Source organism: Ascidiella aspersa, chromosome 6 (genome assembly GCF_963924565.1).
Source record: "Ascidiella aspersa chromosome 6, kaAscAspe10.2, whole genome shotgun sequence".
NCBI lineage: Eukaryota > Metazoa > Chordata > Ascidiacea > Phlebobranchia > Ascidiidae > Ascidiella > Ascidiella aspersa.
The window spans coordinates 3,400,253-3,414,089 of record NC_139452.1 but is presented as its reverse complement, the minus strand read 5'-3'; the positions used below and the strand labels follow the sequence as shown (position 1 = coordinate 3,414,089).

At 35.8% G+C, this 13,837-nt stretch overlaps 2 protein-coding genes across 2 annotated transcripts; both read left to right on the top strand.

Annotated features, from left to right (window-relative positions):
- The first annotated feature begins 2,689 nt into the window (after window positions 1-2,689).
- On the top strand, window positions 2,690-3,729 carry LOC146139190 (uncharacterized). Its single transcript, XM_083391736.1, has 2 exons — window positions 2,690-2,782; window positions 3,101-3,729. The coding sequence occupies exons 1-2, from the start codon at window positions 2,734-2,736 to the stop codon at window positions 3,727-3,729; spliced, it is 678 nt and encodes a 225-aa protein (XP_083247862.1). The 5' UTR covers window positions 2,690-2,733.
- A 978-nt stretch (window positions 3,730-4,707) lies between these two features.
- On the top strand, window positions 4,708-7,434 carry LOC146139189 (adhesion G protein-coupled receptor D2-like). Its single transcript, XM_083392901.1, has 3 exons — window positions 4,708-4,935; window positions 5,600-5,809; window positions 6,485-7,434. Exons 1-3 carry the CDS (start codon window positions 4,719-4,721, stop codon window positions 6,775-6,777), a joined length of 720 nt encoding a protein of 239 aa, XP_083249027.1. The 5' UTR covers window positions 4,708-4,718; the 3' UTR covers window positions 6,778-7,434.
- The last annotated feature ends 6,403 nt before the right edge of the window (window positions 7,435-13,837 follow it).

Sequence of the window (13,837 nt, the reverse complement as noted above, 5' to 3'; positions counted from 1 at the left end):
GGTTGCCGAAACCTTGGTTAAAAATTACAATTACCAGAAAGCTTTTTTTGAGTATGCCTGGTGGCAAGTGATAGTTTGGCAGAACAGATGTTTTGGAATATTATAACTGAGATTTGTCGTAAAACTCACGTCCTATACACTGAAACTCATATAAACATTGCATAACTATCAAGCTTTCAACAACCTGTTTTTTTAATTCTGGTGGCGCAGATTATTGACAGCCGCACCATTACTGCAAAAGCTCGTATCAATTTGCTTTTGTACAGTGACAGAACTGTGATTGAAGATTTGCAATGCAAGCTGCAGAAAGTGGGGCTTCCGCTCAGGCATATCAAAGCGATGAGTAACGATTTTGGACTGAGGCGTTGTAGTTTTCCTGTTTTTGTTTCGTATATTCCACTTGCAGTATTGTTCTTGTTGTAAAAAACGAAATTAACATACCATACTGTATAACTACGAAGCGCTGCGTTAAACTTTGCATATTCCCACCAGACCGCATGTTACCTATTGTTTCTGGTACAACGTTATAATGTCTTATGCTTTCAAATTGTAGAATAAAAATCGGTTCTTTAAATAAGTACTAAATGGTGCATCGGCCCTTATGTTTTTTGTTTGCGAAACATCATTGTTGGGCAAAAAAAAAGCAAAAGTTGCTTGTGCGAATGTTAAGTGCAATATACTGACGTAATAATGTCCATGTCATGCCACAATGTGCAAAAGTCTGCTAAACTAAACACTATTTTAAGGAAAATGCTAAAATAACAACAGGTCATTTCTTTGTTATTTATCAATTAACAAGAGATCACAACACGATAAACTGTTTTTAAGGGCCAATAAACCACCATTTGTTATTCCCTTGTATACCATTACTGTAGGTTAAGCCCCGATGGCTTTCTCTCTTACAGTGTAAGTATATGTTACTGCAAAAAATAATCTTTCAACATAATCCGGGCGACTTAACTTTTAAAGAGTTCGTAAAGAAGTGATGTTAAAATGAATGAAGTCTCAGTCAAGTCATTTGCGACAAATAGCACGTGAAGTCAAAGTCAAAGTCATTACCATTCCAAGTCAAGTCATCTACATCACTATAAATGTTACATGATTAAACCTATAGTGAGCTCATCCAATCATGAGTGGTATTTTGAATAGCAAACAACAAACACGTTACAATCAGTGATCAAACTGTTTTACAAGCTGGAATTGGGGTTAAAAACTAACCGAAGTTTACTAAGTTTACTTAAAAACACTTTCCAACTTAAGTTACTTGTAAGTCACTTGTGTAAAACACTTTTGTCAAGTAATTTTGTCCACAAAAAGAAAACAAGTACCCGAATGGTGTCATTACTATGCTCGAACAAATAGATGAAATTAAAACGTTCAGAGGTAATTGTTTATCAGTTGTAAGGCCAAAATTTACTTTACCTTGGGAAAGTTGTTGACCTTCTATTTTCTAATTAGTTTGTCTTACAATATGAAAATCGTCGCCTTGGATAGCAATTCATAACTGAAGTTTGTCAATTTGGTCACATAGTATCAGGCGTGTACGGATATATGCACGCTGATATCGGTTTGAATCCGATAATATCGGAAATCCGTTTTTTACCCAATTATAACAAACAGAAAAGCTACTTCGACTTGTTTTGCAACAAAATGCTTTCAACGTAGGAAAAAATGCCGGTGTAAGGCGTGAATAAATGGCCTGTCGGTTATTGGCTATTTTACGTGTTTGTCACGTCACTAAAATGGCGCGATGAGATTCAGCAAAATACACGTGTTCGTGCTGTCGTTTTACGTCGAACAAAAGCAACGCGACGTTTGTGTTTGTGTTTTTCCGAAATAAAGCGGAATTGCGTATTTTTGCACGCGCGTATGGAAAGGCTAACAACATCCGAGGATGCCCTATGGTTACCACAGGTGCCAGATTGCTGTGATACCTTGCTATCGACATTCCCTTTTCAGATCAGTCGCACGTTGTCTGCAGAACGTATACGCTATTAATGATTTTTATTCTTTAAAATGCGAAGTAGTCGCCCTAATTAAACCGAACCCGGTTCAAGTTCTTGAGCAATTAAACAGCTGACAGCAATGGTTTCTAGCTCAGCCCAACATTTCATCAGCATATATATTTGGGTAACTCAGCAGTATTGTTGACTTAAGGCAGTGTTCCTCAACCTAAGGGTCGCTTATATAAACTGTTGCTAAAGGCATGGTAACATAAATCAAAAACAGCTCCTCTGGTAATTGTAATTGTTAACCAACGTTCTAAGGGTCGCTTGTTTAATTTGGTTTGGTCGCCGACTGCAATAGTTTTATAATATTAGATTTATTAAGATTCGATAAAAAAAAATATTAAGATTCGTTGTGAAAATGATTTATCTGAAAATTAAGAAAATTGAAAAAGCAAATCAAAGACATGGTTCATATCAATCAAACGTGAACTGATTAATTTAAGTTTGTTAAATTGGGTTATATATCCTAATATTTGCATGTTAAACAATTTTGTAAGATTACATGTAACACCGATTATCTTCGAAGCATTTAATTGTAAAATGCGTCTTTATATACTCGTGAGTCACTTGTCGAATGACATATATATTGTTATTTTAACTCTGTCAGTGAGCCTAAAGTGAAAAATGTTGCGGAGCACTTGAAGTAGGGCAAAATGATACAAACGAAATAACCGCTGTATTTTGATCATTGCTAAACGTTTAGTCGTAAAGTTTATGTAGAGTAATGCCTTTCTCCCGTTTGATGGTCTTTGTATTCAGATTAGCTGCTTTGGGTAAGTTGACTTTTGTTTTAAATCTAAATTACGTGTTACGAATTGCTTTGTTTTACGTTCGAGCTTGTGAGAAAATAACAATTGTGTTAGTTTTACAATACGTTGTAGTTTTTCGTTTTAATACGTTTCTACGTCGAAATTAGCCAATATTATAAATTATTAAGATTGTTTTTATTATTAAACGATTTAACTGAACCACAAATACCTTAAAATCTAAACATGTTCAACACAATAAAAGGAACTTGGTTTGGACAAAGGTATAGATTACTACAAGGTCCCTAATGCCATATTAAAAACATCAATCTTGTGCCACCCCAGGAAGTGTTCAACCTAACACCACAGCACTGCTGAATGAAGTCTTTGAACTCGTGAACTTATATTCCGCTAATGCAATACATAGCCCTAACTCTAACCCAACGACAAACATACTGGGTCATGACTTACCACGGAACGATGGAATTTCTTTCGAAGCAATTGGAAGTTTTCTATGGCATCAAGCTTTTCTCTCTGTCTTTGAAATGCCGGAATCTATCCTCGATTTCCTTGAGTATCAAAATCACGAATCGCTCACAAAAATCACGAAAGTCGACCACTTTCCTTTGAAGTCGGCCCTATTTGCGCTCATAGACCTCACAAATGCTGCCGGTGAAATAATCAGCGCCCCTGTTCAGTTTTCCTTCGACATAACAAACGAAACCACGTTCCAAGACGAGGTCTTGCCCCTCTACCAATCCGAGGCGGACGGAGGTCAAGTTGTCTTCACCGAGCTCTCCTGGAAGTGCGTTTTCCTCACAAAAACAGGTCTCTCTGATGAGGGATGCCAATGGAAGAAGAGCGAATTGAAGACGGAGGTCCGATGCGAGTGCGATCACACGACCGCCTTCAGCGTCCTGCTGGCCGTCGAAACGCTAACTGTTCCTTATCATGTTAAGGTGTGTGAATCATAAGCTTGTACTTGTTTTATTGCTCTGTGAACCTAAGTGTTTAAATTACTTAAGTCACTGTTTTTAAATGACGTGACTTGACTTAAGTGTTTTGGACAAATGACTTGTTTTAAAATAAAGTAATTTCATTAATTAAGTAGTTAAGAATTAAACTAAGTACAAAACTTAGTTAACCGAAAATTTTCGGTTTAATCTTTATCATTGATGTGCAACCAGAATCGTTTGTTTTCACCATACGGATTCAGGCAGATTTTGTTATTCGAAAGAATACTTTGATTAAGTAGTTAAGGTTAGTTATATGTCATACTTATAAGCGAATGAGTTTACCAATTCTAATAGTTTAACGTTCATTTTTAAGGACTTGAATTACAGTTGACTTGCTCTATAATTATGACTTGACTTGGCCAACTGATGACTTGGACTTGACTTGTTATTTACTGAAAAAATACTTGATTTGGACTAAAGCAATCTTATAAATGACTTGACTGCGACTTAAGTCATTTCAAATCACTTGTTTAGAACACTGGTGAACCAGTGACAAATGATACAGACCTTACGATATATTTCCGTTAGGTTTGATCCCTTCTTATATTACAACGGTTTCCCAGAATATGTAATGTGACTCTACTGCAGTGGTTAGAAACCAACATGCGAGTTTTGGCTTCCGTAAATCGCAGACAGCGAGTTTACATGAAAACAAAATCAGATGTTTGTGTTTGTATATGACGTTGTTCCAATAAGCTATGTTTCCCAGTACTGACCTCCATTATAAAGTGTTAAAGCTTAATGTTCAACTGTAACATGGGTTAAACTACATCTTAATAGTTACTGTAAGTGTTTTAAACAAAATTAGATCCTACGATAAGTTAGTTAGTTGGCTCAGAGGACGCTTTGGTTAGTTAAAAACAAGACCAAAGGACTCTTCTGTTCCAAGGTTGCCGACATGTAGTAAAAAAACCTCCAATGCTAAATTTCAGATCCTGTCTTTTGTGATGGAGGGAGTGTCCATATTCTTTCTTCTCATCACCTTCTTCATTCTCATAACTGTGAGGAAGCAGCTGCACAACGACCGGACGTTCGTCCAGATCAACCTCTCCTTCTCCTTGTGCCTCTTCCACTCCGCCAACATCGCACACGAGGTGGCGCTGTACGTGCCTGAGCTTTGCTTTCCAGTGGCCGTCACGCTTCAGTACTTTTTACTCACTTCAAGTAAGTACTTATTTAATTTTACAGCGGATCTTAACTTGTGTGCAATTACTTTCAATGAGTTAATTTTGACGCAGGTATCCACTTCTTTTCAGTGAGTATAATATTGTCCCACCTTCGTGCTTCTTTCATAAGGCTAAAAATCCTTTGTAGGCCTTATTGTTTTTTCGGAGAATTGAAACGTTTTCGGGGGTGTGTGAACGTGTAACAACCTGAAATCATAAACATGATGTAGCCAGTTTAACTTCTGTCATTAAAACTTATAAACTTTTATAAATATCAAACCTTCGTTAATACCAACATGTTTCTACGCCCTACTTTAGTTAACCTTCTTTAAGCGAGTTTATTTGCTTACGAAAGCATTTTTGACATTTTAAACTAGACACAATCACAAGCAAGATGTCAATCTAGTTTAGCTTATGACGTCACAACGCAGCAAATTAAAAAAAATACAAAATCTAAAACTTAACCAACATATATTTTTGTTTTAGGCGTTTCGTTTATAACTTATAATTATCAGTTAAAATCTAAAACTGCAAAACAGAAGTATGTCGATTTCATTTAAACGCTACAGCTCTAACACATTTGTTAAAATTTAAACAAATGAATAAAACCGTGTAATGTTCCAAACGTAGCAAACGTTTAACAATTTGTTTTTAATTTTCAGTGTTCTGGATGCTTATTGAAGGTGTTACTTTAGCCATCAAGACTTCGGACCAGGCCCTGCATTACACAAACATGAAGTCACTGAAGCGTAACATTCTTCGGGTATTCACCGGCTGGGTAATCCCCGGGTTGATCACGTTAGCTGCGGCGATCTCGGGTTATTACACCGATTCGTACCTGGCACTTTCCAAAGTACAACAGCTCGGTATTGGTAAGTTAATAAGCAGTTGTTGTAAGTAAGTCTTTTTAAAATGGCTTAAGTCAAGTCAATTTCAAAATAGCAGAAGTTTGACGTCCTAAAGTTACCAAGAATACGAGTAATTGTTGAACATTTTGGCTCATTTGATTCTGGTCAAAATTATGAAAGATGATACCAAAAACGATAACAAAACAAAAAAACTGTTTTAAGGGCACATCATTAAAATGAGCGATTTTATTAAAAAATACATTGAATCAAAAAATCAAAACATAAACGACTAAAGTCAAGTCAAACTATTAAAAAAAATGAGAATGATTCATTGCAACAGACAACATTGCGATTTGCAAAATATGTTACTATTGGTAACGGAATAATGATAACATGTATTCCCCCTGATAACATGTATTTCCCCGATAGCGTTCTAACTTCCATTTTATGTCACAATGTTTTTGTTTGAGAGATAACAAAAACATTGTGACATAAATGGAAGTTAGAACGTTTCTGCTATAACGGCTATTCATATCGGAAGAAAATTGTATCACAAATCCATAACATATCACTATCTAACACATGTTAAATCAATTTTAACTTGTACCTCTGTATTCTAATATTAAATAAAAAATAAAATATTTCAGTTATCCTTATTAAGACAACAACCGTCAAACTTTTTTCAAACTTCTACCACAGAGACTACAAGCTACCAGCACGACAGATGCTGGATGGACCCTACGAGCCCTACATTCATCTGGTCGATAGTGATCCCAGTTTGCTTGGTGGCCTTCATCAACCTCTTCATCCTGGTTCGAGTTGCTTGTATTACGATCCGACTGAGGAGGAGCGTTCCGGCTCCCAGCAATCCTGATCCATATGACCAAGAGATGCGGAAGATGGCGGAAGAGGCACAGGCAACTCTGAAGCTTGTCCTAATCCTGCTTCCAGTGCTTGGAATTCCATTGTTTCTTGGATTTTTTGTCGGTTAGTTGGCAATTTTTTGTCGTTTGCTTAAATTAAGGAGTGCTCTAATATTTATTAGAGATTTATAACGCAAATTTGATGGAAAAGTATATTTTACTTTGCAATTTACATGAATCACTGACTTAACTATGATAACATTCATTCAAACGGGTAAAGTTATGCGGCGTATTTTTTCTTATTTAATGTTAACGGACGAGAGCTATATTTACAAACATTCAATTTTACATAGCCAAATACCGATTACAAATCAATCCTGGCTTTATCATAATGGATGATAGATTGGAATGGTTGGTGCATGTGAACGGCTGTTATTATGTTTGGTATAAAATCGATTTACATGTAGAATATTTAATCTTTCCTGGGAAAAAATGGTCCAACCAACCTAACATGAGCAAGCAAGATTCCTGTTATGCTTTGAATCATTAATCTGTTTTTATTACCTCTTCATGTATCATAACCCTCCACGCTGTTTTTAGTATACTTGGTTCTATGTCAGTGCGTCTCAAAAATTTTGCCTATTACCCTTTTTGCCTTTACGTAATAATAATGGAGGGATACAAGGTTTAAACCAAAAAAAACTGTTTAATAAACAACTCAGGGTTTAAATTAATGAGACGATGGCTGATGATAAATATATCGTAAAATTATCTTAAAAAAGGATTTAAGCGCACACCGTAAACGAGTAGTTAAACGAGTAACCCACCAGTGTGCCATTTCTACTGCCAAAGAGTGCCGCGTAAAATACCTGGGATTTTTTAACTGGCTAATCTTTTCCCGATTGGAAAACCTTTTGATACAAATGTAGTACAATAAACCAAACAATGATTTCCTACTTTGTGTATAAATGATTTATTTTTCAATTTGGTTTATTGTGACATTACAGTAATCCACTTAATTTTCAAGTTTCAAGTTTATTTTTGTCCCCATCCACGCTTATTACAATACACACACAAATAGAAAAGTAAATAACGTTCCGGATTTGGGGAAGGATCAGCCTTGAACCACAAGTGGTTATACAAAGAGACTGACCCTATCTATTTTAGCAATATATAAGTTTGATTTAGCAAAGAAAAAAAAGTTGCGAGGAAATAATAAGGCAAAACGCTAGTTAGGGGTGCTGCAAACTAATTTCTAGGGGGCGTAAGCCAGAAAATATTCGGAATCATTGCCTTAAACCTTCTTTAGAAACACTGCGATTAAGATTAACAGTTATACAGAGTTCAATTTTGAATCAATTGTCCTGAAATGAACCCTTATCTAAAATTTCAAGATACGCTTTCCAAACGTGAAATGCTTTTTTCTTGAAATAAATCATACTTGAAATCTCCAACAATATTGTGTTGCAAAAAGCGTGTTTTTTTGCATGTTGCGATTAAACTTTCTTAACTTTCAGGTATCGGTTCACCAACGTTCATTCTGGCCTCTATGTACACCCACGTGATCGTTAACGGGCTGCAAGGATTCTTCATCTTCGTCGTTTATTGCGTCATAGACGGCGGCGTGATGCGTTGCGTCACAAAGGAATTGTCAAAAACCTTCCCATCTCTGGCTACCGAGTAAATAGGTGGAAAATTCTATACTATCCAAAACCATTGGCAGCAGGTTTCTACTTGTCTATCACTGTTCCGCTGTAGATCACTGTTTCCGAGTATATAAACAACAAAACTCTTTCAAAGTAAGGAACTGACGATTTCAGTGTAAGCGAAATATATAGTCCTTTAAAAATGCGTGATCCTGGTTTCACTCGGGTTTTTAAAGAGTTTTATTCTTTACACTCTACAGCTGGAACTGGGCTGGTTTATAGGGAACTGTTGGAGAAATAACCATGGTACCGTTGTTGGCTGTATTTCTTTTTCAGTATGCTGAAATACGCTAAAGGTCGCTATAGTCAATACCTTTGCTATTCACTATAATCACGAAACAACAGTGATAGAATAATTTGAGGCATTTAAGTTACTGGTTTTAAATGACTTAAATTGTCACAGATTACTTGACTTAAATTTAGATGCTTTAATGCGTACGTTTTAGTATTGGGTTTACTTAAGTCAATTAATAAATTCAGAAATGTTAATTGCTTTGTTTTAGATCTGGAATTCGAAATATTGCTCAGAAAGTCATTTTTATAATAAAACTATAGAAACTATTTGCGATTTCTCATAAAACAAACAAAAAAAATGTAAAATTTTTTTACACAAATCTTCTTTCAGGCCAAGAAATACCTTATTTGGTGTTTGAACACACGTTTTAATATTTATATTTTATGTTAAACTTAACCAAGAGAAATTCATCACAGTGATCTTTTTTATTTGCTTGTTTTTTATAACATAAAAGTGTTATTTGTACTTTAGTGGATGTTATTTGTAGTTATACTTCCTAAAATTTGCAAGTTTTGAGGGTTTTTTTAATTTCGAAAACAAATGTATTTTCAAAGAGCAGTTGATGGTATTTTTATTTTCTACGCATTATATTTTAACTTGTACATTTCAACGTGAGGAATTGTTTTAACTTGATTGTATATCTTTGTATTAACTTGATTAATTTACATTTATCCTTCTTACAAAGTGTATCTTTTCGTCATTATAATAACACTGATACAACGACGTGACAAAAATTGAATATTGGAGCGGCCTGTATATTGTTATTCGTCTCGATTACAAGTGTGTTGATATGAAAATAAATTCACCCGACTAGTATTAGCGTGACGTTTTGCTGATCAGTGCGACTTTGGAAGTGACTTAAACAGTTGTGCAAAAATGGTTCGGCGAACGTACAGCATTCAACGTTTAGCGTTCTCGTCTTTCAGCAGAGAGTAATTCGTAAACTTCCACTCCTGACAAAAAACTGCGGTTAAGAAGGGAAGCAGTCTTCATTAATCTGTAGCATTGTAATTTCGGCACAACTATATTTGCCCTTGCGAATCTGCGGTATTATGAAAGTCAAGAGCGCCATGCAAGCATACCTGAAATTATTTCTGCACATTACAAATATTTCTGCACATAAGAAGCCAGAAGAGCAATTGTAGGAGAGTATTAGCAGAGTATCCTTTTAAATAAATCGCCTGTGTTCTTTGTGATACATTTTGGTCCGCAAAATATTTGTGCTCCGTAACATAAATTGTCGTTAAGTGTGAGCCGCGAGATAAATAGTCGGTGGCACTGGGGTGGTCTATTTTATATATTTGCACTATAAAGCGAGCTTTGTTTATCGAGCAGGTTTCTTCAATATAGTTTGTAGTGCGCTGCGCTTAAATCTAAACATGGAAAAAGTTCCTGGGGACAAAAAAGAAAGAACACTTTACGCAAGAAGGTGGGTCTTTCTTGCCGGGCTTGTGTTTTACCAGATTGTCAGCGGCATTTCTTTCGCTGGTTTTGGAGAAATCAGCAACTTTTACTCGCAATATTTCAACGTGGAATACTCGGTGGTTGATTGGATTACAATCGGAAGAAATTTCAGCACCGCAATATTCACCATACCCTTGGTATGGTTCATATTTAAAGGACCACTGCAGCTCAGAAGAATGTTGTTGGTTGTGGCATTATTAAGCACTTTAGGAATGTCTTTTATAACAGCATCGCTAGCACATCCTTCGCTGATATCACTCATATTTATCGGACAGTCTTTCTTGGGTTTTTTAGGGACTATAACTATCGGTTCCCCTTCTACATTTGCTGCGCTGTGGTTCCCTGAAAATCAAGTTGGAACTGCAATTTCTATCAACGTAGTTGAGCTCATCTGTGGTGATATGACAGGCTATTTGCTACCTTCAAGTCTTCTGTATTTAACTGAATTTGGAACCAACAGCTCTGCATATAACCCGAGTAAACTTGAAATGGATCACGGTCGACAAAACTTACAGATAATGTACGGAACATGTTTAGCTATTTCTGGCATTGTAGGGTTGTTGTTTTTCGTGTTTATGACTGACAAACCCCCAACAGCCCCCACAAGAGCGCAAGAAATGAAGGATAACAACATCAAAGTGACTAAAACAAGACAAATGTTTTTTAAAGAAACCAAATCTTTGTTTACTAATTGTTCGTTTCTAGTTATGCTATTTCTACTTTGCATCAGCTTTCAAGTCGCAATTCTTGAAACCCTCATGATGTCAGAGATAATCCATAGTTTGGATTTGAGTCAGTTTTCATATTTCCCTTCTGATATGTTAAGTGGTATTATTATGACTGCCTGGTCATTGGGTTGCATACTTGGGTTGGTGCTTTCGGGAAAGCTTGTCCACTGAATATAACATATCAGAAGGGAAATATGAAAACTGGAGTCCACTGAATATAACATATACGTTTCGTACTTGTATTTGCGGAGCTTCTGAAACTCCAATACATTTGTTTTTTGAGTGTCCACTATTAACCGCCGAAAGGTCCGTTTTAATGAGCGCAATTTGTTCTCTGTTTGTCGATAATTCTGTAATGTCACCGACTGCGTTGTTTTCCTTGTCTAATGCTACTTTGTTGAATTACATTCTGTTTGGACATCCTGATTTAATTTGCTCTGAATCTCTCATTTTATTTAACGCTGTACATGACTTTTTGTTAGCTTCTCGTAGATCTTGATGCAAATTCTTTCCAGTTTCCAGTATTAATTTATTACGTGTTGTTCCTTAAAATTGTTTGTTACTCGCTGTAATTGGTGTCGCGACAAAAGGTTTTCTTCAGTCGTAAGACTGCCACCTGATTGTCGTTAAATCAATAAAAAAAAAATAATTAGTCTTTCACTGAATTCACTTTCTACAGTTGGGTTAGTACTTAGCGTTTACGTAAATGCAACAGTCGCTGTGTTCGTAACTAATGCCCTTTTCGGAATGTCCACCGGCCTTACAGCTGTTATAGCGATGGAGGTCATAACGCAACAGACCCAATCGACGAAACCTTCGTAAATGCTTGGATGGGTGGAATACAATCGGTTTTCGCAATGTTAATGGGTCTGTTTGCAGAATGATCTTTAATAAGTATGGCAAAATTTATGTTCTAGTGTTTCAACGCTCTTTGCTTTTGTTTTGTACGTTTTTGGTTTGTTTTATTTCGTCGAAGAACAAGAGACTAGACGTTGATAAAGATGGATATCTGTATCCATGTACTCCTGAAACTCCTTTGGTGCAAAAATGAAAACACTATAATCTGCATTTTATTTGTGTCTTTTTGGAGATTTATGCCAAATTAACTTCGAAATCTGCAAAAAGAGAGTTCACAATGAGAAAGATTGAATTTATTTTTAAAGGGATAACGAAATTAATAATAAAAAACACGAAGAATGTGATGCTTTAATGTACGCTATCATTACTCATCTTAGCGCTAAAAAATCTTTTATGACATCTTTGAAAGGACTCTTAAGATCATTTTATAGAAAGAAAAATCGAATCACATTGGTGTAATGGGACACTGAATATATGGTATATTGCCAATCACCTTGAATGATTCAAATTTCTTTTTGTGAATTAAGACGAGGCATTTGCTAGCGAAATATACAGATATATGTTTTAAGAACGTTCAAAGCTGTCTGACCTGAATTGCTAGCTTTGCTAGACTATTCTGCTTTCACATTGATTAAACGCCTTGTGTAAAACCGAGTTATCGCGCTTCTCACAGCGCATACACTTGTTAAGCCTTCAATCTGAAAATTAGCAGTAGGCTAACCAGTTTAGGAACTTATACTTTTAAACAGCTTGCTTGGAATTGCGCAAGTTGCTATAAGCACCAACAACCGGCAAAAATATTAATCCTAGATCCTCTGTCAAGTATATTTCTTTTTCGAAGTTTTAGCCGCCTATACAAGTCGTCTTATACAACGTTAATGACGTCGAAAATATAAGCACCAGAGGAGCTGTTTTTAATAATGTTATACCCGTTATAGCAACAGTTTAAATAGCAATAGTGAATTGTAATTAATTGAAAAATGTAAGAAAAACAGCCGGCAAATGGTAACTAGGTAAAGTGTCAATGGTCGCAAAAACTCAATTAAAAATATACTGGTCGCTTTATGTAGGGTGAATAAATATATTTACCAAAGGAGCTGCTTCTTAAATTAGATTATGCTTAGTGGCAACAGTATAGTAATTAATTTCTAAATGATAAGAAAAACAGCTGAAAAATGGTAATTATAGGCGAAGTGACAATGGTGGTAAAAAACGTGTATGTAGAAGAGCCTACAATAGAACGAACTGATGCCTTATCTACTTTGGATCACCGCGCAAAACCAGAGAAGGCGCCATTCTGCAGATGGGAGAAACGACTAACAAGGAGCCTGCCAGCCTTCGCCGCTTCTTTTGCTTGTTTTCTCAATTGCGGTGGCGGCAAAGCGGCCGGAATATCGACTTAATCAATTGATCTCCAGAAACTGTTGAGAATTGCATCGCCGAACATTCCTCTGCCCGCCATTTTGCCGTGAACTAAATGGTTCGCTTTATGGAGGCTAATGATGCATTCCAAGCCGGCTCGCAGTAGTTTGTAAAATTAGAAGTTAAGTGCGACATTTTGGAATTTAATTTAGTTGTTAGTGCATTAACAAAACGCATGTTTTTTTTCATAGGTGCGAGTTGTTTTCAAAAACGTATGTGTAATAGTTAGGCTTTTAACGTACGCTAAAGTTTGTTAGCAGCTGTAAAATTATAAAGTGTTTTTGCGTTAGCCAAGTGCAAGTTTTTTGTTACTGATGTATTTTTAGTATGTTGTTTAAACCTAACGTAAAAAGATTCAAAGGTAGTTTCTGATTACATTTTCAGCTCGAGATATATTAAGTTTGTATTGTTAGTAATTTAAGCATTAGCTATTTATAAGTTTTCTAATTTAGCTTAATGCTGAAGTTGCATTCGGTATATCCACGTTGTTCGCCGGAAATGCATTTTTAATATATTTTGTTTTTATAATGTGATGAGCATCCCTTGTCATGGGCTTTAATGTTATTTGCATCTTCTAATACAAAAGTTGCCATGTCGTATATAATCTGCATAATTGGTGGGGAGAAAAAAGTGTTTTAAGTGAATTTTAAACATACAAAGTAAAGACTCTGACTGATTGCCGTTTTATGATTTCCGAAGTTAAAACCTTTGGGTTT